We start from the raw sequence: 26466 nt of genomic DNA on the forward strand, positions 1-26466 counted from the left end.
AATGATTCTAACTAAAGCATGTGCATATACCATATTTCATTCGTGCAGGTGTGGCGGTACTAGCAGGCACATTAAATACTATTTTACACTTTAAATTCTACCACTCAGATGTGACGTCACAGTGTACATCAGTGCTACACTAGTGCTCCTTGTGGTGAGAGGAGGTAGTATTGATGCAGTATACCCACTTAGCCACTAGTTTATTTACAGCATTTTTTTGAAGTGGGGGTGCGGTTTTGCAAATATTATTATCTTTTAATTGTTAGCAAATGTGCCTAAGAAAAATAATTAGATGAAATCTTGAGATTCTGAGGGTGGCCTTGTTGTACAGTTTCACCCCCTTGACCTTTTAAGTTGAAAATTTCATCAGTGTCACATATATAGAAGTAATATGACCAAGTTTGGATAAAATCGTTCTGTAGTTCTGGAGAATATAAGGAATGCAAAAAAACACACACACACACATATATGTACATTGAACATTCAGAAAATTTCCATTTTTTGGGGGGTTCCTTAGGAGTCAAAACATCAAGACCCGGTGAAAACCGCATATGTCCAAATTGGACAATACTTTTCCTTCTAAAGCTGTAATGCTAGACGTGAAGGTAGAAGATTAGATTTTCAATGAAAGGCATAAATTGTCATAGATATTAAGACAACTACTGAATGTCAGGATGTTTTGGTTTCTGGGAGGTATTTACAGACAGTTCTGTTTTGAACATAATATATCGCGTAAAGAATTTTCTTTTGGACTTTGAAAAGCGATCGAGTGTCATCAATGACTGAAAATTATCGAGTGGAGATGACTAGTTAAAAAGTAATATTATTATTAAACTGTATTAATTTACTACTATTATATAATATCTTGCAGGGGAGGATTATATAATATCTATATAATATCGTGCAGGGGAGGAGGCGATTGATAGATTATACAAACTGGTGTGTAATATTTATGAAAAAGGGGAATTTCCGTCGGACTTCAAAAAAAGTGTTATAGTAATGATACCAAAGAAATCAGGGGCAGATAAATGTGAAGAATACAGAACAATTAGTTTAACTAGTCATGCATCAAAAATCTTAACTAGAATTCTATACAGAAGAATTGAGAGGAGAGTGGAGGAAGTGTTAGGAGAAGACCAATTTGGTTTCAGGAAAAGTATAGGGACAAGGGAAGCAATTTTAGGCCTCAGATTAATAGTAGAAGGAAGATTAAAGAAAAACAAACCAACATACTTGGCGTTTATAGACCTAGAAAAGGCATTCGATAACGTAGACTGGAATAAAATGTTCAGCATTTTAAAACAATTAGGGTTCAAATACAGAGATAGAAGAACAATTGCTAACATGTAGAGGAACCAAACAGCAACAGTAGCAATTGAAGAACATAAGAAAGAAGCCATAATAAGAAAGGGAGTCCGACAAGGATGTTCTCTATCTCCGTTACTTTTTAATCTTCACATGGAACTAGCAGTTAATGATGTTAAAGAACAATTTAGATTCGGAGTAACAGTACAAGGTGAAAAGATAAAGATGCTACGATTTGCTGATGATATAGTAATTCTAGCCGAGAATAAAAAGGATTTAGAAGAAACAATGAACGGCATAGATGAAGTCCTACGCAAGAACTATCGCATGAAAATAAACAAGAACAAAACAAAAGTAATGAAATGTAGTAGAAATTACAAAGATGGACCACTGAATGTGAAAATAGGAGGAGAAAAGATTATGGAGGTAGAAGAATTTTGTTATTTGGGAAGTAGAATTACTAAAGATGGACGAAGCAGGAGCGATATAAAATGCCGAATAGCACAAGCTAAACGAGCCTTCAGTAAGAAATATAAGTTGTTTACATCAAAAATTAATTTAAATGTCAGGAAAAGATTTTTGAAAGTGTATGTTTGGAGTGTCACTTTATATGGAAGTGAAACTTGGACAATCGGAGTATCTGAGAAGAAAAGGTTAGAAGCTTTTGAAATGTGGTGCTATAGGAGAATGTTAAAAATCAGATGGGTGGAAGTGACAAATGAGGAGGTATTGCGGCAAATAGATGAAGAAAGAAGCGTTTGGAAAAATATAGTTAAAAGAAGAGACAGACTTATAGGCCACATACTAAGGCATCCTGGAATAGTCGCTTTAATTCTGGAAGGACAGGTAGAAGGGAAAAATTGTGTAGGCAGGCCACGTTTGGAATATGTAAAAAAAATTGTTAGGGATGTAGGATGTAGAGGGTATACTGAAATGAAACGACTAGCACTAGATAGGGAATCTTGGAGAGCTGCATCAAACCAGTCAAATGACTGAAGACAAAAAAAAAAAAAAATATAATATCTGTAAGTAAAGTAGTATTACTTTGCTCAATTGAAGCAATGTATATAATGATTGCCTCATTACAGAAAGGAATACATTGATCTGTTGCTTTGCACTATTTGTTCATCTTTGTTATGACTATATGCATATAAAACACCTGGGAGCAAGAGGCATTTTTCAAGGTTGTTTTCTCTGAGAGTAATGATGGTCATTACAGTGACAGCCTCTAGGCTACAGTGACATTACAGGTGTTCATTACAATGATCTTCATTACAGTGACATTTGTAGGGATAAATGTCACTAGCATTTGGGTTAGCTTAGTGATATGAAGCCACGTACGAGGGTTATTTTTTTTCAAGGTCCGATCGGTTACGAAATTAAAACCACAGTGAAAATAAAAAAATGTTTTATTTGTATCAAGTACTTACATAGTTACGCTATTTCTCTACATAATCGCCATTCTGATTTAGACATTTGTCGTAATGTGGTACCAACTTTCCAATACCCTCGTCATAGAATGGAGCCGCCTGTGTTTTCAGCCATGTTTCTATGCTGGTCTGCGGCTTGATGTATGTGCCAAAATGTTGTCCTCCTAGCCAGCGTTTCATGTGAGCAAAGAGGTGAAAATCGGATGGAGCCAAGTCCGGGCTGTATGGTGGGTGATCAAATACTTCCCAACGAAAACGCTGCAGGAGCTTCTTTGTTGCAGCCGAGCATTGTCACGGAGAAAGACAATGCCTGATTACAACTTTCCTCTCCGCTTATTCTGAATTGCCCTTCGAGGATGTTGAAGAGTCACGCAGAATGAGGCTGCAGTGATGGTCATGCCACGCCTTCCATGAATTCCACCAGGAGAACTTCATTCCAGTCCCGGAACACAGTAGCCATACACTTTCTGTTGGAGAAGGTTCGCTTGAACTTCTTTGGTTTACTGGGAGAATGAGAATGCATCCGCTGTTTGGATTGTTCTTTTGTTTCTTCAGTTTCGAAATGGACCCGTGTCTCGTCCCCTGTGACAATTTTGTTCAAAAAATCTTCTACTTCATTGTGGTAGCGCTGGAGAAACGTTAGGGAGATGTCCATTCTCATTGTTTTGTGATGGTCGGACAGCATCTTGGGAACCCATCTCGCACACAGTTTGCGATACAGAAGTCTCTCACTCACAATGGTGTAGAGAGCTGACCTTGGAATTTCAGGAAACGAATCACTCGATACAGAAATTGTGAACCGATGATTTTTTCGAATTGCCTCATCCACTCGCTCAACGAGATCATCGGTTGACACTCGCTTCCTTCCCTGACCGCCTGCATCATGAACATCTGTACATCCTGCTTTAAAGTTCCTGAATCCTTGTCGCACAAGTGACACGGCATGATTGAAGGCCATACTAGAGATGCTGCGCAACACTTGTGTGCAAAGGTTCATCCGATTTTTGCGCAGGTTTTTAATTCGCGACCGATCGGACCTCAAAAAAAAACCCCCCTCATATTTGTCTCAGCAACGAAGGCAACTGGAAACCACTTCATGTATCATTTTGTTTAGAAACCCTGACAAGGGAGCTTGTTGTACTTTAAAGCAGCTATTCCATCATCAGAAGTGCTATATGACTCGTATCAGGTCACCTGTAAACATTACAATGGCACTTAATGTAAATGGAATAGTGATTGCTATAATTTTACTGTGTAGTGTAGTAGTTTCTTTGTCTTTCTTATGAAATGTTTTGTTTGAATTCTGGACTCATAACCCATTTTTCATGCATGTTACAATTATCCATACTTCATTATCTGTGGTGAATTGGTTTCGATGACATTCATCTACAAACCTCTGCCTCCCACCATCATAACCCTAGTAAAAAGTTGTTGCTTTTAATTTAAAATTTGTATAATAATGCAAAAAAATTAACATGTAGTTCCAGTTTTTTTCCTATTTAAGTGTTTGACAAATACATAGCAAGTAAATTTAAATAAGTTTACTTTATTGTTTATGGAAGTAATTTTAGGTTAGTGTATTGTTTATATGGATGTAGTGTTCATGGATTTTACACTTTGTTTAAATCTCATAGCAGGAAAAGACCAAGACTAGGTCTCGCTGATTGTAATAAAGATTAAAACATGTAACCTACAGATTACACTTGTAATTGCAGATTAGTGAAGTGGAATAATTGACTGAAATAGATGTAGTACAAATTTTTCGAAAATTTAATTGTTGAAGGTACTTTGATTGTGTTTTTAATTTTGATAACTTAACCTTTTTTGAAGTTTTCTCCTGTAAAATAATCTTTTTGTTTTCAACTTCAAAAAAAAGATAATGATTTAGAATAACAAAACCACCTCATCCATCATCTTAATCTGTATATGTAATTAATTGTTCATTACTCACAAACTTAAAATTGATTTTACATGACTGCAAAGCAGTAGTTATAAAGACAAATCAAATTGAAAAATAATATTCAACATTCATTTAAATCTTTTTTGGCACCGGGAAGTCATTTAAGGTTAATTAAACAAAAGTTAAATTTCAAGATGAATCAGATAGAATCAAAATAACAATATCAGATTAATAATAATAATTAATGATGAATAATATAATTTACTTTAGGTAATTTTTATTTTATTTATGTTACAGGCTTTCACTCACATAACCAAGCATCAGGTAAGCTAAAAAAAATTCCAATGTACTAATCATTATCGCATTTCTGAGATCCAAGGTAATAAACCTGGATTTCTTAACACCATTAGAAAGACATTTTGGCTTTATATTTTGCTGTCATAAACCACTGCATGTATACACTTTTTTTTAGAAATATTTTAAAAATAAGTAAACATGCTTCAGAACATCTTTTTGGAAACTAGTAGTGCATGCAGTTTCTTGATATATAGCTCATTTGTTAATGCCATTGATATTCAATCAATGTCATTAAAAATACAAGAACATAGAATACCATACACAAATAAATAAAATAGAATTACTAATTGTTTCATGAAAAAAATAAAATAAATTGTATGGACGCACATACTACTAAGATATTAACTAAGTGAGATAATGCATTATAGATCAAATTTATTAAATATATATTTATAAAAGCCTCCTGCAATATGAAAGTAAGTAAATAAACATTTTATTCAAATAGTAACGTAATTCTTAATTTTATAAGTTATGTCTAGAATGGTAGATTAGCTATTTTAAGGAAAAAAAGCCAGTATTATCCAGAAAGAATCAAAGGAATAAATTTGTTCATGAAAAAGACTCGACCAAAACAGTATTATGAAGTTTAAAATTATATGTAAAAAAAAGTTAAGTTGTAATGTGTAAAAATAATTAGTTTATGAATAGTAATATAATTATGCAAAGTTGTATTAATTAAATCAATACATTTTAAAGCTGTCAATTCTAAATACGGGGTGAGCAACTTAAAATGGAATTGCTTGGTAGAAATTATTCTTTTCCAGCTATGGGCTCTAAAGTCTTAATGCAATGTTGTTTATTTTGTTTTACGTTTAAAACTGATCCCATTCAGTGTAATTTTTAACTAAATCGTCCCTTTGGTGTTCTTTGATTGGATGGATACTGGTATGTCAAAATTTTTCAGCAAATATTTTGTAGCATATTTCTTTTAAGGATCCAAAACATACAAAAACTGTCACTATAGCAACCTTTTCCTCAATCGAATAAGGCATTTTAGAAAAACACAGCTGCAAAGAATGAAACTATATAGCATTGAAGCGTGAATAGTTAACAACTGATTTATTATATGACCCTTAAATAAGTGGAGTTAAAGCCGGCTTTAGTCGGTTTTAAGTTGTTCACTCTGTATGTGTACCTGGAAAGCACGTGACAGTGCTTGAAAAGAGTACATGACAACAGCATAAAAGCTGTTTTTAGTTATGCAGAATTGTTTATTTTAACACAATCTACAAAGAAAGACTTATTCTTCAATAACAACATTGTTACATTTTCCCCCTTTTTTACTGTACTCATTATGTTTCTTTCTGGTCAGATTTCATTATTTTACTTTTTTATCTTAGTAATAAATATCACTTCTTTCAAAAGTTTTCATGAACCATTAAAAAGTTTTTTTTAATTTGTTATAGGGAAGTGAATCAGCTATCTCAATGAATTATAAAATGCTAGTATTTTATTTATCCATTTATTTATTGCTAATATTTAAGTAGTTAAGATAGTTTAAATAATAAACTAACTATTAATACAACACTTAGAAAAATATGACGCTGAAAATTTTTAATACAACGCTGAGAAAATTTTGTATGTAACTTGAAGAAGGAAGATACCTCAATAGTTGTTCATCTCTGTTTTGTCTCCCTTTTTATATAGTTGGTGGATAAGAGTACATTTCTAGTCTTCAGGTAGTTTTTCTATCTGTCAAATTTCTGCGATGATTGAATGAGGTTTTTGAGGAAGTTTGGTCCAATATTTTTCATTAGCTTAGCAATGATGCAGTCTTATCCAGATGCTCTATTTCTTTGAGGATATGCCTGAGAATTTCCTCTTGCGTGGTGGAAGGGGATTCAGGGTGGGTGTAGGTACTGGTTTCTGTACGGAATCTTAACAGAAGTTCTGGACAGTTGAGGAGTTTGGAAACATATCACGCCAATTCCTTACAGTTTTCTTAATTAGTGAGTATGAGTCTTACATCTGATTTTCTGAAGCACAAATTTTGAGAGGTGTACTTGCAGATTTTTCCTGCAAACGACCTGTAGAAATCTTGTGTATTGTAGTTGTGGAAGTTTTCTTCAATGGAGCCAATTGATTCTTTAGGTATTCTCTTTTGTTCTGTGTGATGATTTTTGTCACATGTTTTCTAATTTCGTAAAGTGCTGTTGATATTCTGGTAATTTTTAACTATTGTAAAAAACTAAATATATACAGTATATGTTGTGTGTATGTGTTTCTTTTTTTGTGAAAAGTGAATTCTTATGATATTGATCACTGTGGTTATCTGGTTTCCATGATTGACAAGAAGCTCTAAGAGATGGTGGATAATAACGACTATAATATCATATAACCTTCCATCCAGACAGAATATCAAAAAATCAATTATTGCACAAGTGGGCTGCCATAAAATCTAAAAAAAAAAATCTGTCTGTGTCTTGCTAATTCACAGAAAAGAATAAAAATCAAAAGAAATACTGTGAACAGCTTCTGAAATGTTATCATGTTTGGAAGTTGAATTTTAAATACATTCCACACCCTTCATATTCATCAGATTTATACCTTGTCATTGTCACTTCTCCCTACAATTAAAAAGGGATGTTAAAGGATATTTATTTCACCATGGATGAGGAACTGAAGGATGCAGTAAGATCACAGAATAAAGAAAGATTGCAAGCATTATTCATTGATGGAATGACAAAACTGGTTCACCATTGGTAGAAATGGATTGCTGTAAATAGTAACTGCTTGGAAAAATAAATTAAACTTTTCTATCAAATGAAATATATATACTGTTTCATATGCAAGTATTGAGTGACTGCACAGTTACATTTCAGTCAGCCCTTGGATGTTATTTAGTTTTCTATTGGTATTTGATAAGTACAGGTGAACATTTACATTTTTTGCAACGCTTGGTAGTAATTGTTGAATGATTATTTTCATTTCTATAAATTTTGTGTTACAAAGTTAAAAAAATTAAGGAAGCTAGTAAATTATTGGCGGTTATTTGCTATTAACTTCGTATCGATATCTAAAGTCAAAATTTATTGAACTGAAAAAATATTAGCTTTTAATGGAGGATTCTTTTTTTAAGTTGAAGTTCATTATATTTTTAAATTATGTATGTTTTTAATAACTTTTTTATTTATGAATATTTTTAATAGCACGCTTTTGATTATTTTAACAGTGTAAATGCCTATCAAGTTGTATAGTTTCTCTATTTTTGTAAAAGTAAATTCATTTCAGTAATCATTAAGAGTGTTTATTTTTTATATTAATATATTTTATTGGTTTAATCTTTTTTTAACAGAAAGATTCAAGTTCAAAACTTGTTATTGAAACATTCTCCGAATCTACAACTGAAAGCACTGCTGTAAGTTTGTAAAATTAATTATTAAAATAGTGTTATATTTCATTTCTTGTTTATTCATTCATAATTTCTAGCAACATCTTGGGAAAAAAATATCTCGTTAATAAATTACTTTCCCCAAAGATTTTGCTGAAAAATATTTTGATTTACTATACTCTTCTGCAGTATATTAGCAGTTGTATCTGCTGCTATTCTACAAAATCACATAGAAAATAAATTTAATTTTTCTATTACTCGCCAAAGAAATTATTGTTTCAACAAATTCTATACTTTATTGGTTCATTTTCTTTAGTCTAAAAATATCCAGTACCTTACAGTAAGGTTCTTGACATTCACTAACAAAACCCACTGGTTGGGTTAGTGTTTGTACTATGACTGATCACCTGTAAGTGAGAGTGTGGTCTTGGTCTAAGAATAGACAATTTTTAACTGAGGCTAGGAAGTTTAAATCAGTCTCATATCATAACAGTTGATGTTTCTCTTAACTGGGTGTGTGAAAATAAATTCTGCGATTTTAAGTTAAATTTACTTTATTAAATTTAGAATTACAAATATGTGTTTCATTACATGAGAATACAAAGCCCAAAGATTGTTTTACTTCTTAATATAACTCATTATGAGTATCGTTCACAGCCATGCAAACTACAAACTGATAATCCACTTCATTCCACACTGATACAAGCATATCTGCAGAAATCACTTCCACGGCTGCTATTATTCTTGAATTTTTTCGTGGTGTATGATGTCTTTTACATAGCCCCAAATGAAGCTTCTCTTCCTACGCAGCATTTTGAGATTCTGTCATCTAGTGGAATCTACACAACTTCTGCATATTGTGAAGAGGCTCAATCCTGTCAGGAAATTAGTCTCTCCATATTTTCAATCTGTGGAAACATCAAGTTGAGCCCCATACTTAACAGTAATGGGAATTGATGACTACATGGATGTAAAATGTACTTTCATCAGAAAATAAAATGCGCTGCAGGTAATCAGCTGAAATGAAGTTTAACATGGTCATTAAAATTGAACACTGTAGATTACTGGTAGCTTTAATTTCATGGAATAGTTGCATTTATAAATGCTTGCAAACATCATGGAAAATCCTTTTAGGACTGTTTAGTCAGTGATTAATGCTACAAATTGGACGTATTGAACTCTGTTGGAAAGACAGTTAAATCCTTTATGTAATTTCATCTCTAGTTTTAGACTTAACTGGTGAATGTCTTTTCAAAACAATTCTGTTTTCAAAAACTGATCACACCATTTACGCGTGCTTTTGTCATACAAATTGTTTTTATGATAGACTAATGTATAATTTCTTTGCATGAAGGTTACTGATTTTGATTCTGTGAGCTGGCACATGCAGTATACCTTCTCTTGCGGCATCATGTTACTGAAGCCTGGCTTGTAACTGCTTGGCCTGTGCAACAATTCAGCAAAGCTGCTATCTGACAAAGAATGTGTAAACTAAAGATTAGTTGATGTCACTTAAAGATTACAAATAAAACATTATAGAGTACTGTAAAATAAAAACTATTTCATTCTTAAAAAATTAGAGTTCTTTTTTTACAGGCACTCTGTATTACACTGACTTAGTTAAATTTATCTTCTTTTTTAAAATATTTACAGTTCACCATTTTATATGTGAACTTAAGTATTTGTAAATTTTATGCATTTTGAAATTGTTGTTAGTAGTATAATATTCTACATTCTCAAATATTCTTAAATATTTATTTTTTATTTTTTGTCCTTACTGAAAATTTTACATTATCTACATTGATTAAATTGGATTAAGTTAGATAATTTTGAATTTCATATTTTTTACATGCTTAGATATTTAGAGAAATTTTAGATAAAAGAACAATTCATTTACCAATCAAATATGTTATTTTCTTTTGTATATTCTTCCTTAACTTGCATATTTATTTTCTTTTATCATTGAAATATTTTATTATGTTAGTAATCTATGTTGCTTTTTCAGTGTTGTACATATTTGTATAAAAACAAATCAACCATTCCTAACACCAGGCTAATTCTTTTATAATTAACTAAAAAAAGATTACATCATAAACATTAAAAAAAAAAACCAGTCTTTCAGTATTTTCATTCATCTATGTGTTGATCCTCAGTAATCCACCAACATTGACCAATTTTTTTTATAATAAAATATGTCAGGAACAGTTAGTATATTTTTAACATATTTGTTAAAAACACTTGGATATAAAGATTATTTTTATTCAATAAAAATGCACTAACTATTCCTTGAAATTACTTAACAAACTTTAGTGATTACTAACGTACACCTTAGTTCAATAATGTAAAAACTTCATGTTAAAACTTGAAAAAAGTTTAATAAAATAAAATTTCAGAAAAATTTATAAAGTTAATTTTAATTAGTCGTAATTCTATTTTAAACTACAACCATTACTTTGTGGTTTTATGATTCATTACTATATTCATTATCTGAGTAGAATGTGTTTGATGCAGTTTCATTTTCATAAATACTGATGAGATGAGTGTCTCTTCACTTCTGTCCATTTTGTTGAAAATGGAAGTTATATTTTTCCAATCTGTCAGTATATAATGAGTTTCCTTACAGTCAACATAGCTTTTTTATATAGTTTTTAAAAGGACTATGACAGCAACTAAATTATAATTCCCCACGCCCTATTTAACCATTCATTCATTAATCATTTAATCATCTAGGATTTATCTGGTGATTGAAATTTTACAACTCAAATATTATGAAATTTTAGGCAAATAATTCTAAAAATAACTAATATAATATAAAATCTATACTTCTGTTTTCATGTCAGATTTCAAAAACAGCTTTAAGTTTAATTACAAAAACAAATTTTTATTTTGCACTTTTTTTATCTTTTACAGTAAATTTTTTTCAATTCCAGCAGGCACGATATTATGTTTGCATAGTTATTATTAAATAATAATTCAAGACATTTAAAATTTTACATAATATTGCAAACTTATGTTTGAATTCAAAATAATAATCCAAACTGTTGAAAAACTATTTATGCAAAATTAAATAATGGGTCTGCCAGTACAGACATTTACTACTACTGACTGCTAAGTATAATAAAAAAAAAATTGAAACTTTGTACGACGTAGAGAATTTATTTTTTAATTAAATTCTCAAAAGTAGAAACCTATTTAAATACATTTAACAGGAATTTGATGCAATATGTGTTAATCTTTTTACATTTAGCATAACAATCTTGTTGGTAAAAACTTTAGTAGTATTTTCAATATTAATTGTATATTCACTTTGTTAAATTTTTTTTTTTTTAAAAAGCAAATGAAATTAATTAGAAAGAACTTTATTCGATGTTGTTATAATGGAAATCTTTTGTTTTTAATTTGAATACTAAAAAAGGAAAGTAATTAATGTAGTATTTTCCAGTGAAAGGTACAATTAAATTTATAAAAATTTGTATTTTTATGTTTCTGATGTATTGTAATCATAACAGTTAAGTATAAGAATGGATGAAAGTAACTTAAAACTGAAACTGGAATTATAACTTGAAAATCAAGTTAGCTAGTAGCATTAATTTAAAATGAATGTAATATATTTTATTCCAATTATGATTAACAGTTTATTATTATTTTTCTATTTTCAGAGTTGGACTGTTTATGCATATAAGGTAATTTTTTTTACTTATTATTATTATTAATGTTATTGTAAATGAAAGGATTATGTGTGGTTATTATAGACATAAGAGTGAAAATGATGTAATAATATTCTGCAATCTTTTTTTTACAGACATAAAAGATTTCTTTTTAACAAATTTGATTAATGTAATATAAAATCTGAAATCAAAATTGTTTTAAGTTAATTATTAATACGTTATTAAATGTTTATCCTCCATGTAATAACACAGAGAGTTTTCCAAAATTAAAATCTACTGAAAAAAGGCAGTAGAAGAAATCACTCGCTGATTACCATTTATGAGCAAATTGGGTTTGTTTTAGATAATTAGTTTTAAAGTTTCTTTAATAGTTTACAATAAAATGATGATTTTAATTTAATCATAAATTGCATGAAATTCATTTTTGCTGATAAGGTCAACAATTAAGTATTGATTATTAAAAATCTGGCACATTTATCAGCAGTAGTATCTATTTATAAAAAACCAAATCACATAACATACCTCACAACCATCAGGAGCAATCATGATAGGGTATGTATTTCATAGGTTGCTACTTTACTGTTACTGAATAGAATGGTCAGTAGGCAGATACATAATAAAATTATAGATGCTGGAGACTACTGCATATTGACGTGTTGTCATGGCTACAGGTTTATTTTAAACTGATAATCTGAAGTCAGTTTTAAATTAGCCTTTGTAAATTTTCTTGTTGTGTGCGTTTTACCATCTGTTTAGTTTGATGGATCTAAAGTCATCAGAACCTCTGATGTTACTGCATCTTAGAAAATAGAAGAATATGAAGCAAGAATGAAATAACGCCGGAGCTACTTGTAGTAATAAATAAGTACTGTACATTATAAAGATTAAACAGTATTGATTACATTTCCCTTAGCGGTCCAAAGAACTAAAGAAATTTAAAAAAATAAAGTTCATGATAGTTGAAGTAAAAAAATAAAATTTTTATTCCAATCAGTACATAATAAAACATTTTATAGATCACAACAATGTATGATATTAAAGCAAATTGAAAGATAAAAAATATATGCGAATTAGGTTTATATTGATTGTTTAAAAACAAATATATGAAATAACGTTAAGGTAAATATGTAAAATAAAAATAATTACTATAAAAAAATTCACAATTCAGAAGCCGTGTTTGAAAATTTCTTGAGCACAAATTTCTCTACAGATTGAATGGAATGCAGGTAAATCATGTGTTTTTTTCTATTTGGTGTTAAGAAAATTTTAATTTTGTTTTTTTAATGTAGACATAATGGTTATAATAGATAACAACAATACATTATTTTATAAAGAAAATTGCATAAGTTTTCTTTTAAAAATGTTAACATCACTGAATAAAATGTAAAAAAAATTGTATATTAAAAAATACATCATTATAATGTATATATTACAAAAAATTTAGAAAGTAATCAAAATATAATTTTTATTTTATTCTCTTTTTTACAGGCCTTCAGTGATTTAGATTATAAAAATGAGAAAGCCCATAATCTTGTAAGTATGACATTAAATTTTTAAACAAGCTCATTAATTTTTTCTTTTTCTTTAGGAATCCTTAATTCAACTCTACTATGAGGGTTATTCAATAAATAAAGAAACAAATGATTATAGCAGAAAAACACTTTCTCACCCCCCCTTACTGCTGAAGACAAAAGAAGCTATTCAAAAATTGATTGAAAGATGTACAGTCTGAGTTTTTTGTTTGGTTTTCTCAGAGTTTTTTTTTACATTGCAATGAGTTTTCGGCAATAATGTGGTACAAGAATGGCCCAGATGTCAAGTAAACAAGTGTTTACTGATGGAATAAAGAAGCTTACAAAAAAAATGGAACATGTGCGTAAATGTACCTGCAGATTATGTTGAAAAGTGGTGTCAGTTTCATAGCCATTGAATTAATGATAATTGCTCTACGGTCATTTTTCTGTTTAATTGTTGAACGACCATCAATTGATTAACATAGGCTTTGTTCTGGAATATTTAGGATAATTAGCAGACCAGATGAATGAGTTTTCCTTTCTTGTATCAATTTAAATATTTATTAAGCACTGGTGACCGTTGGAGTTGCACGTACATATTTGGTTTAATATTAAATCGTTCCTACAACATCATTTTTGTTATAAAGTCTGAATCCTCTATCAGCTGACCAGAAAGTTAATTACCTAATTAATTTTTTTTGGAAGTCTTGCATCAATATAAGTTCATTTTTTTCTTTCTACATTTAATGTGATCGCCTATCTGGCATAAATTTTATTATTTTTTGGAAGTATAGTCCTTTACATACAGCATACACAGAGAAGCAGTAATAAAATAATATTTATTGGAACAAGAAACATTTTGATGCGTAAATAAAAAAATTCAAACTTATCTTTATTGAGGTAAAGATATGTTTTAATTTGTAAATATTTCTTTTGGTTGTAAAAGGTATGAAATATTCAGATTTGAATACCTATGAGTAGTACATAGTTTACGTTTGAAAAAAATATCATCAAATAGTCTGAAATTTTTCAGTATACATTTATACTGATATACACATTTATATAACTATTTATTTTTCCGAAAAAAGTAACTATGGCAAGAGAATACATACTTCATTTGCATAGCGAGTACAGTTATTACACAATAATTTTAAATATATAATACCATGGTCTGATTATCAACCATGCCAGGCATAGGCATACATTATATTAATAATAATAGATAAAATTTTTTCATACAAGAATAATTTTAAAATAAAATACCTGTATTGCAAGACTAGTGGAAGTAGAATATAAAAAAATTAAAAATATGAAAAAAAATTAAGGAATACAGAGACTGTACAAGCCTACATACTTCATCTACATTCACACATATCATCCTCAGAAGTAATATCTTACGGTGGTTCCAGAGGCTAAACAGAAAAAAGAGAGAATTTATATATGAAGGAAATTGGAGAATATTAAAAGGACCAACAAAGTGAAAAATTGAATGAATAATAAGAATAAATAGAGACTAATTGGTAGAAGGCTAATTGTGTGGGACATATTACAAGAGGATGATTTATTTAAACAATGCTAGAAGGATCTGTAGAAAGTGCAAAAAAAATAAACCAGAAAAGAGTAAAAATTATACATAATCATTAAAAAAAATGGGGAGGTTGTTACGATCTCAAAAGATTACCAGCAAATAGAAGAGAATAGAGATGAGCATATTGCAATGAAGTTACCTCTTGGCAGATAACAATAGGATGGCAAATATCTTCTGTAAAATTATCAGATATGTATGTTTAGAAATTATTGAAGAATGATATATTTGTAAATAATCTTTATTTGCATTTGGTAGAATCTAGATTACAGGGCCTAGACATATGATCAAGTGATATGTATCCTTTCTGTGTTTTATCAGGAAGGTTCTGGGTTAGAATTCCAGTTTGGTATAATATTTTCACACACTACAAAGTTCATTGCTATCAGAAAGTGATGTAATTGGATATTAGTCAATCATTGCTTAAAGAACAAATAAATGAATTAGTTTTGTGTAAAAGGCCTAGATTTACCCAATCATCATCTCTGACTTAGATTGTGTACTTGTCCAACCCAATAAATAATTGCTACCGATAACATTTATTTTGATTGAAAATAATAATCCCCAGGTGAGTCGATTGTCAGATGATTTTGCTAAACCATACAAATACAATATATCCATTAACTCTAAAGATTCTAACATCTACCCTCTTCGGGCTGATTGTTTATATCCATAACAATTGATTGTCATTACATTTAAAAGTATAGTAATTTTAGTACTAAAAGAATAGTAACAGTCATACGTAAAAGTAAAAACATGTCCTGTTGGTAAAATAATCTCCATTGTTGTGGTAATATGAAATGAAAACAGTTTGGCCAACTTAATCATTAGTTATTGTGTATAATTTGTTTAAATATAATGTCGTTATCAATTTAGTTTGTTCTTTCATCTGTTTGTTATCATTTAAATAAATGTAAAATTTTTCTAAAATATTAGTTTTATAAAAAATGATTTTTATAAATATATTAGAATATATTGATATATTCTAATATATCAATAGTTATTTGGATTATAATTGTGTTTGAATTCCAAAATATGTTTCGTGAAGTTAGATCGGTCTTTATTTTCTTTTTTTATACAGTTAATATGTTCTTTGATTCTAACTGAAAATGATCTATTAGTCATATCAATGTATCTTAAATCACAGTTTTCGCATTTCAAGCTATAATATACTCTTTATTATGTTTTATTGCTTTAGAAGGATCTTTATTATTTAAATAATGTGTTATTTTGTTATTAGTTATAATGTTTTTTTTTTTTTTTTAATTCAGACGATTGAAATATTTTATTAAATTTTCTGTAATTTATATTATAGTCAATTTTAACATATTCTTTTCCAGTAGTATTATTTGTTAATTTCATCTGTTAAACATATTTTATTTTTTAGTTTGTTATATAATTTGTTTACTAAATTTACATTATATTCATTTGTTACAGTAATATAATAAATGTTATTTAATTCATTATTTACTTTTATATTATTATGTTTTAAATATTTATTGCTCTATAAATTAAAGAATTAGAAATTTATATTTTTTGATTCCAAGGATGAAAGGAATTAAAGTGTATTGTAGTATCTTGTTTAGTTAGTTTTCTGTATACGTCTGTGTCAAATTTATTATTATTAAAATTTTTATTAATTTGTATATCCAAATAATTAATGTTATTGTTATCTTCCTGGTTTAAAGTAAATTTAATATTATCATCTAAAGAGTTCATTTCATTTTGGATAGATTAAACATTTTATAATTGTTGGTAAGCTGAACTTTTACTTATATTTTAATACAAATCTTGGCTTTCATCATGTGGAATGAATTATCTATCCATTTGAACTGTTTAATTATAACCAAAATAGAGTATAATTGATGTGATTGTTTGCAAACTTTTTTTCAGAAAGCAAAATGTAAAAAACTGGTATCTGAAAATGGTGGAGTGTATTTGGTAAGTGTTTTAGTTGAATTTTTTTTTACATTACAGGTTTTTATCTGTGATCGCTCTAATTATTATCAACTCATAATACATTGTTTACAGTAAATACCACTGACCCATCCCTATGGCTGAGTGATAACATGCAGCCTTTAATCTGGAAAGTCCCAGGTTTGAATTTGGTTTTGCTTGGCTAATAAAGTTTGTGTGAACTTTGACCTTACTTGTGAGTTATTCATAAAAACAGAAAAGCAATTCTGAATGTAATTTCCTTCAGGTTTTTTTATAAATAAAAATATTTGTTCTGCAAACTTCTAAAATTTAAAATGTGAAAAAATGTAAAAAAAAAATAAACGGTATGTATAATTACTAAAGAAAGAAATTAAAGATAATCCTATGAATTCCAAAAGGAAATTTCTAAATTCATATTATTAAACAAGATTGTCCTAAAAGTATTTCATATCATTACTGAATATGAGTCTGGTGTTTTTTGCAGTTTAACTAGATTTGTGTTGTATGGCTGTAAAAATCCTTTTAAAGATAAGATATTTAAACAATTATCATTTCATATTTTATGATGTATGTACATTAAACTTAGTATATTAATTTCCAAGAATAGTTTTATTTAGCATGGCCCATTGGTATATATAATATAAAAATATATAAATTATAATTCGGCTTACAAACCATTGTTAAATTTTTGAAATTGGTTGGTAAGCAGAATTATAATTTGCAAGAATCGATTTTTGCGGCATCCCACATTTTGAGTTGGTATTCAATTTTAGTATTACATTATAATATAACTCTTAAAAAATTTACTTTAATTTTATATTTTACTGGGGTTTTATACATTCCAGTACTAGGCAGCAAAATTTACATATGCATTCATAAAACTTCAAAATTTCAAAACAAAGAATAATCTAGAATAAAATTAAAATTCTATATTTTTTAAAAGAATTATAATGTAATTATAGAATTAAATATCAACTGAAGATGCAAGACGCCGTGAAAATTAATTCTTGGAAATTAATATGGTAAATTGTAATTTATCCAAGTATTGTGTTTTGGTGGTTTATATTTCATATAATATTTCATTTTATTAACACAGTGATTCAATATGTAATATTCTATAAAAAAATATAAATCACCAAAACATTGTAGTTAAATTAAATTTATCAAATTAATTTCCAGTTTATCTAAAATTTCTGTGTTTTGGTGGTTATTTTGTATAATATTAAATTTCATTTACATAGTGGTCAGTATGTTGAAGAATTATTTGAATATTCAAAAAATTTATATACATTTATATGAATAGTTAATTGTTGATAGTTAGTGATTTGTAGCCAACTTTTGAAATTCCAATTTAAAAATTTAATTTATCAGTAACATTTTTTCAATTTTAGTAAATTTTTTTATGTTTATTTAGGGATTTATTCTTCTTTTTTCTTTTTTTTGTTAAGTATATTTTTTTACATTTTTTGGTTATCTTATTCAAAATTTGGTTAGGCTTATAAAAAAATACTTTAAAAACAATGAAAATGTAGATAGAAAATAAATTCAAAGGCAAGGAAATATTCCTCATAAACATAGGAAAAGGAATGCCTAAAATAAGACTACTGACTGTTACACTAAAAATCTGAAATACAAGAAGCGATATGCAATGTTATTTATTTTTTTGCTGCATTTTAATAAAAGTTGGAAAATGATGATTAAAGATGGTTATAAATGAAAGTTATGGCTTAAATATGTTTATAAATGTAAACTATAGCTTTCTCAAGTGTAACAGTATCTTTATTTTTAACTATAAATTTATCGCCTAATTGTGTTGAATTTTTATATGAAAATATTTTGAATGTCAGAATTACAGAAGATTGCAAATTATTGTGCTATAATAATTATAATTCTAAGCAGTGACGATTGAAAAAATTGAAAATTATCATCAAATTGTTTATGTAGACATTGTTTCATTGTCAGTGACATCCTTTCTCTCAAAAATATGTGTAATTTTGTAAAAAGACTTAAACTGGACCACCAGTGGAATTTTGTCTTCAAAATAAATAAAAAAATATTATCATTGGAATTGATCCATTGATCCATTTGTCTAAGAGGAACGCTTGAATATATAAAATGAAAATCTTGTGGATTAAATTAAGAACTTCCTTGCTTTTATTGAAAAACTAATAATATTGTAAATTAAGTACATTGATGCATTATTTAATATTAACTAAGCTCATGTACATCTGCATGTAACTTGTATTCAATTAATTTTATTTAATTTCTTCTGAGACAGAAGGGACATTCACATGAAACTTTGAGTTCTCAATAGATCCTATTCCTTTTAGATCATCTTTAATTTAATATTTTCCAACATCTCTTTTTTACACCTTTTACTGATCTTTCTAGCACTGTTTTAATCAATTCTTTTTTTAATATCTTGTCCAGCCAGTTGGCTTTCATATTCTGAATTGTCCCATTCAGTTTCATTCAGTTTCCTCATTCCTTCATAGTTTTTCACTGTGTCTATACATTTAATATTCTTCAACTTCGTCCATACCTGCATTTCTAAAATCTTGAGTCGTAGTTTTTTTCTTAGTATCCATATCTAACATCTCTGCAGAAATACACTTCAAGCAAAATAATCATGAGACGTTTTCTCATGTCAAACTCCATCTACTTACACAATAATTCTTTCTATATATTAAATGTTTTTAGACGTTGCTACCATAACTTCTATTACTCTTTCAGTTTTTCAATCTTCTGTTAACATCATATCAAATTAACTATATTTTTATAGTTAATTTGATATGAACATTTGATACAATTTTATTTGTTCAATTCTTTCTTCTTGTAGATATTCATCAGCTTATATTCTCTTTTCCACATTATTCAACACTCACCTTCATTACACATTCTATCATAATGTATTCTAATTTTGAAATCTCTGTTGAATATATTACAGTTCTAAAAAATAAACCTTTTCATCTGCAAACCTTATACAATATATTTTCATTCCTCCTGTACTGATTCCTTCATCTTTTCCCAGATCATTTTTTATCATATGTTCAACATACATATTAAACAAGGTTAGGAATTATCAAAACTCTTGACTTATTCTTCTTTCTTAGTCAAATCACTCAGTTTGTTCCTAGCCTAATTTCGTAACTGTTTTCGGATTCATGTACTATTCTTTAATTGATATTATTATACTTTTAAGTCTAATCTTAGGCTTTTTAATATATTCATTATTTTTTTCCAGCAGATTTGATTGATTGCCTTGTAAAAATGTTTAAAATGCATCTCACTTTTACCTTTTATTGAGAAGATTTGCTTGCCTAGTATTTTATTTAGATTTATATAAAATTAGTTTATTATTAAATTTAATTATAGTTTTAGTAAAAGTACATTAAAGTTGTTTGTTCTTATATTAAATCCAACTGTTTTTTAGTATTAATAATTTAATCAAAGGTTATTACTATTTATTTTCAGAGTCTTTTTACTCAAAGTTTTTAATTTTTGTGCGTTCTAACTTTGAGTATGAGTCTCTGCTGTATAACTTGATTCTTTAATGTAATATATTAAATATAATAATCTTGTGATTCTTTTTCAGAAAAACATAGTTAAGAACCAGAAATATGCTGAATATCTTCGTGTAAGTTTCTAGTATATAAAATTTATAATTTATTTTAATTATAATAAATTTAAACTTTTTGTTTATGGTTGTAATTTCTTTTTAAATGTATGTACAGTATTTGTGGAGCAGTGTTTATTTATTAAAGTGGAATTTGTTGTTATGCATTGCATCCAACATAATCTTGTAAACAGTCAAGACTGGTAAAGTCAAGACAGACTTTACAGTCAAGACTGGTTAGTCTTGACTGGTAAATAAGTCTTTCATGTGATGATTAGTGTTAAAAAAATGAACTGATTGTTGAAAACAAAAATTGTTTACAATTTGAAGTAAATAAAATAACAGGCAACTGTGTATATTCTGTCAAGTATAACCTTATCAGTCTGTGGAATTTATGTAAATATTAACAATAATGTTAATAGAAATCCATCTTTTTTAGTGTCAAAAACTAAAAAGGTATTGTTAGAGAAGCATTGGCTTTATACCAGCATCAGGAGACTTAAAAAGTTATTAAAAATTGCACTTAGCTTGGAATAACAATATTCTGTAACATGTTTTAATCATTTGTGGCACATCTGTCAAAGGAATAAGATACTGACATTTAATTTTTGTCCGTACCAAACAAAATCTCCAAGTATATTAAAAGTCTTCATAAATATTGAATGCAATTTATCAGACCAGTAAACATCGTAATTATGGTGGGTATACTAGGCATTCAATGTGAAGCATGTTGAAGTCTTACATGATAACACTTTATCTTCAGTTTCTTTAAATTTTTATGTAAATTTTTTCTGCGTATTTAAAGCTTAACAGCTTTTCTAGTAGCTATTGTTTTTCTGGTTTGGATAGACTCTTAATTAATGCCTCCACGTGTTTTTGTTTCCTAAGTACCATAGTTATAGGCTTCCCTGCCTGATTATAGAGCATCTCCTATACCTCAGTAAATAAATTTAACATTCAGTTTAAGCAGATGTTGATAAGAGTACTGGAGAATCAGGAAATAATGTGGGATATTGCTTATGGATGGCAGCAGTATCCGTATTACTTTTCAACCAACAAAAACTCATTCTTGATTTGTGTATATAATGGTCATTATTCTCAATACATATAAAAAAATTAACTGAACAACCATTGCATAAGAATTATAACAACTAATTATTACAAACTGGAAAACCATGATTTCCTAACAGAATGGTGTAGATTTTAAATCTTTATGTAACTTTTATTTCACTGTGTGGGTGCATAAATCATGTAACTATGATATAAATATATATATTCTATCTTTGGTGTAGAGTAAAGCATTAGCATAAAAAAATTAATAGCAAAAGGAAACATGAATTGAAAATCTTCAGGTTTTTTTGTATTGGTTCATAAAGCATATTAACTTATCCATATACTTTTGTTAGCAACGGGAAAAATTACATATCAACCATGATGATTTTTTTTTAAATTCTTAATGAAATATATTTTGTTTCGTCACAAAATTTTTTAAGATATCTAATTTTTGTTTGTTTTTTGTTTTATAGAAAATGACTGAGTACAAAGTGAGTATAGAAAATATTTAATAAATATAGAAATATTTTTGTTTTATATAACTTACATTTACATTGAACTATTCAACATACTTATCATGTTTTATATTTGATATTGTTGTGCTAATAACTGATGGGGAAAAATTATTATTAATAATAAGCTTATAGTTTTTAGTTTAAAACAGTTTGTAAAAAAGAAGAAAGATCTTTTCAAGAAGTTTTATTTTTAATATTTTTTAAAAGTTAAATTGCTTATACACTAAATGTAAATATAAAATGCTGAATAGCACAGGCAAAACGAACCTTCAGTCAGAAATAATATAATTATAATTTATCTTATAATTATAACATAATCTATCTATCTTATTTATCGTATAATATAATTTATTATTTTATTTATATATATATATATATAATATAATATATTTACATAAAAAATTAATTTAAATGTTAGGAAAAGATTTTTCAAAGTATGTGCTTGGAGCATAGTTTTGTACGGAAGTGAAACTTGGATGATCGGAGTATCTGAGAAGAAAAGATTAGCAGTTTTTAAATGCAGTGCTGTAGGAGAATGTTAAAAATCAGATGGGTGGATAAAGTGACAAATGAAGAGGTGTTGCGGCAAATCGATGAAGAAAAAAAAACCATTTGTATAAATATCAATATGTGGATAGTTAAAAGAAGAGACAGATTTATAAGCCTTATTAAAGTAGTGGTAAGGCATCCTGGAATAGTCGCTTTAATTTTGGAGGGACAGGTAGAAGGAAAATATTGTGCAGGCAGGCAATGTTTGGAATATGTAAAACAAATTGTTAGGGATGTAGGATGTAGGGGGTATACCGAAATGAAACAACTAGCACTAGATAGGGAATCTTGGAGAGCTGCATCAAACCAGTCAAATGATTGAAGACAAAAAAAGAACACTAAATGATGGGAAAAAAATACTGGCCGATTATTTTATGTGAGAAAGTCATCATCATACTCTACTCTCGCTTAACAGCAAAACTTACCCTGATTTACTGTTTAGAGCATAGTAAAAACACATCTGATCTTATGGTTTCATATATTTTACAATATATCTAAATTATACCGTAAGCAAGGTTAAAAAAAAAAGTAAGAAAAACTATCCCAACTGACATGATTATTCACATTATATGTAATCACTACATATGCTTAAATCAACTGATGATATATGTATGAGTAGTGGCATTATACCAAATGTCTTTCACAAATTATGAATGTATTAATCAACTTCCATAAAAAATTGACAGTTTTATCCAAATTAAACCAACACCAGAAAATTTTTGCAACATGACTTTTTTTAATAATCTTTCAAAATAAATTCCATCACATGTTGCACACTTTTCCATCCATCAAAACCCATCTTCAAAGATACCCTGCCATGTTCCATTAGAGATCTGGGTGTATTCATCCTCCCAAGCCCTTAGGAAGTTATCATTGCTTGTAAAATGCCTTCCTTTCAGTCTGCTCATCTGGGAGAGTAGGATGAAATCACATGAAGCAAGATCAGAACTGTTCGGCGTGCTCTAATAGTTTTATTCCAATCTGGCCAAATACTTGGGACAAATTTTGTGCAGTGTGTTGGAGGGTTATTGTGGTGAAGAAACCATGTGCTGTCCATCCTCGAGTTTCGGCGAAACTTCTCGACAGCTTCCCATTTAAACTGTTTTCTGTTTCCAACACGAATCACTCTAAAACTCTTCTCACGCTAAATATACAACCACCATTCTCTTCTTCATTGATCTGGATTTTCAAAAGCCATGGGAATCAAAACCGTTTAATTAGGGAGATTTCCCATTTTCAAACTTTTTCAGTATTTCACTGCACCGTGACACACAATGTTCCATCTGACCAAGTTATGCAGCAGCCAGAGGGTACAAAGCTTTTTGACTTGAAGGTGATTAGCAGAAGAGCAAAATCTGCTAGTGCATTAATTTCCAAGGACACCTCTATTGGTATCCACATACAAGCCTGTCTATGTGAAGCATTTTTTGTATTGCAGCATTGTTTCCCTCCGTATAGTTACGAACAAAGATGGCCAACCTGATCTTAGAGCGTCCTCAAGGCCAAAATTTGCTGTTTTAAACTCTTAGTTTTACCTACGTATTGTAGTTCAATGAGGACAATCTTCTCCAAGCGTAGAAGTCATTTGTTCTAAACACTGATCCATATATAACCCAGTGCAAAATTGAAGCACAAAATTATCTGATATTTATTTTTTGCTCATAATGACATCATTACCTCTATTCATTAACACAGCTAAAAAGCATATGAACACTGATGACTTGAGCAGTTACAGAATAGGTTGGGACCTGTCTAAACACATGCTAACTTGTAACCACCTGTGATGATCCATTCTGTCATGTCGCAGAACTATCCTAGTCCCCTTTGTATAAGCACATTCTTTCTTATTTCCCCTAATCAACAGAATATTGGTTATTTCCCTTATCATCGCTTCTTTTTTTATCTTATCCTTCTACACTCTACAATAATCTTGTTTTGGGTCCAGCTCTAGTCTTTTATGATTTTGCCTCCATTATTTTCTTTGAATCCTTTATCCTCCCTTTCAGACATACACCATAACATTTTTAAGTGCCGCACATTTTTTCGCAGCAGAATACTCTTTTAAACTTTATTTTGTTATCATCAGGTTTCACTGCAGAAATATTATTAGTATTGGTGAAATGGCTTCTGACCAACATCATATTTTTTATGTGAAATCATTGCTGTTCCTACAGATTTCATTACCCTAGCTTCATTTCCCTGAATATTTTGGAATACAATTATTTTTCAATGTTTTCATTCAGTTATCCTTTTTCTGAACCTCTTCAACTCTCAATATTTCCAACTTGCACAACTCCTTGCCATTGACCATTTAAATGTTCCATGTTCCAAAAATCATATTATTATCCAGTATTTTTATCGCTGTACCGTTTCTTAATTCTTTTTTTATTATGCTTTGAGTCATGATACTGAGCGTTAACTCATTGCTAGAAACCCTATTGATCACTGTAGCTATTCCTATTTTTCATGACTGATTCTTCAGACTTATATGGTTGTTTATTATTAAAAAAAACTTTTTCTTAGAGCAGTTACATTTCACATCACACCTCGTTGGCCTCTACAAATGTGCACACAAAATATTGAACATTGGTAAATATAACTAAGCATTACTATAAGCATTTCTTATAATCATCTTTAGAAGAACAAGAAATATGCACAAAAATGTTAACTACTATGTATAAATTTTAAGCAGCCCAAATAAGCAACCAACTCAACTAAACTAGGTAATAGAAATAATTGATGTGATTTAGAAAAATTTATTTTAATTATCGACAAGGACACATAAAAATATGGAATTTATAAAACTAGAATCAGTGTCAATAAAAGAGAAAAATAAACTTGAACACAATACTTTTTTATTTTTACACATAAAATTTAATATGACATTGACATTGTTATACATATAGTTTCAAGCCTCCATTAACTGTACACCCAATTAATTTTAAGTTTCTAGCTGAAATTTTTCAGAACCTCTTAATCACCAAATGGCTTAATTATGAATACAGTGAATAAGATATGATATTCTCTTTTGTTAACTAAAAAAGCATTTAGTGATAATTTCTTATGATAAATCTAATGGTTTATATATTTGTTCAATGATTCAAACTTTAGTACCATAAACAAAGATAACAATACCCTTACATGCAGCTTTATTAAGTGATACATTGTTGCATTTATATTATTCCTTGGTATGCTAAGTGACAGGTAACACTTGCAGTTGTCAGACAAACCTTGTTTTAAAAGAATCTCAGCAAAGTTTTTTTTAACTAAAATATATTGTTTCTGCTTGCTGTTATTATTTATATTACTGTTTTATTTTACAGGGTGATATCAAAAATCATGAAGAGTTTATTAATTACATCAATCAGGTAAGATTTTTAACCATAAAAAATATTTTGTTAAGAAGTATTACTTATCATATCCGAGATGAGAAGTGATGTTAATTACAAATTGTTATTGGACTACCTTACAAAGGAACTTAATAGATGAAGGACTCAGAAAATTTTTGTTCAAAACCTTAAATTTTATTTAAGTATAAGATCATATGTTGAGATTTATGTAGTATCCAGATTTAAATACCGCTAAATTCTCATTTATATTGTGGCAAAATTTCCATTAAACCAACATTAGTAGCTAACCAGGATTATTACTGGCACGCTCCACTTGCCTTCATACTTTACCAAATTTTAAGGTATATTACTATTG

General features: G+C 28.8%; 1 protein-coding gene across 2 annotated transcripts in view; it reads left to right on the plus strand.

Moving 5' to 3' along the window:
• Positions 1 to 26466, plus strand: part of LOC142332001 (uncharacterized) — a 279107-nt gene that overhangs the window by 197051 nt on the left and 55590 nt on the right. Inside the window, exons 65-72 of one of the 2 annotated variants that reach the window (XM_075378056.1) lie at positions 4933 to 4959; positions 8288 to 8350; positions 11983 to 12006; positions 13480 to 13524; positions 16984 to 17031; positions 20624 to 20665; positions 22171 to 22188; positions 26085 to 26129. In XM_075378056.1, coding sequence (XP_075234171.1) covers positions 4933 to 4959; positions 8288 to 8350; positions 11983 to 12006; positions 13480 to 13524; positions 16984 to 17031; positions 20624 to 20665; positions 22171 to 22188; positions 26085 to 26129 — 312 coding nt within the window. The remainder of the gene's footprint in view (positions 1 to 4932; positions 4960 to 8287; positions 8351 to 11982; positions 12007 to 13479; positions 13525 to 16983; positions 17032 to 20623; positions 20666 to 22170; positions 22189 to 26084; positions 26130 to 26466) is intronic. The other variant, XM_075378057.1, reaches the window with a different exon arrangement.

This window comes from Lycorma delicatula, chromosome 11 (genome assembly GCF_047948215.1).
Source record: "Lycorma delicatula isolate Av1 chromosome 11, ASM4794821v1, whole genome shotgun sequence".
NCBI lineage: Eukaryota > Metazoa > Arthropoda > Insecta > Hemiptera > Fulgoridae > Lycorma > Lycorma delicatula.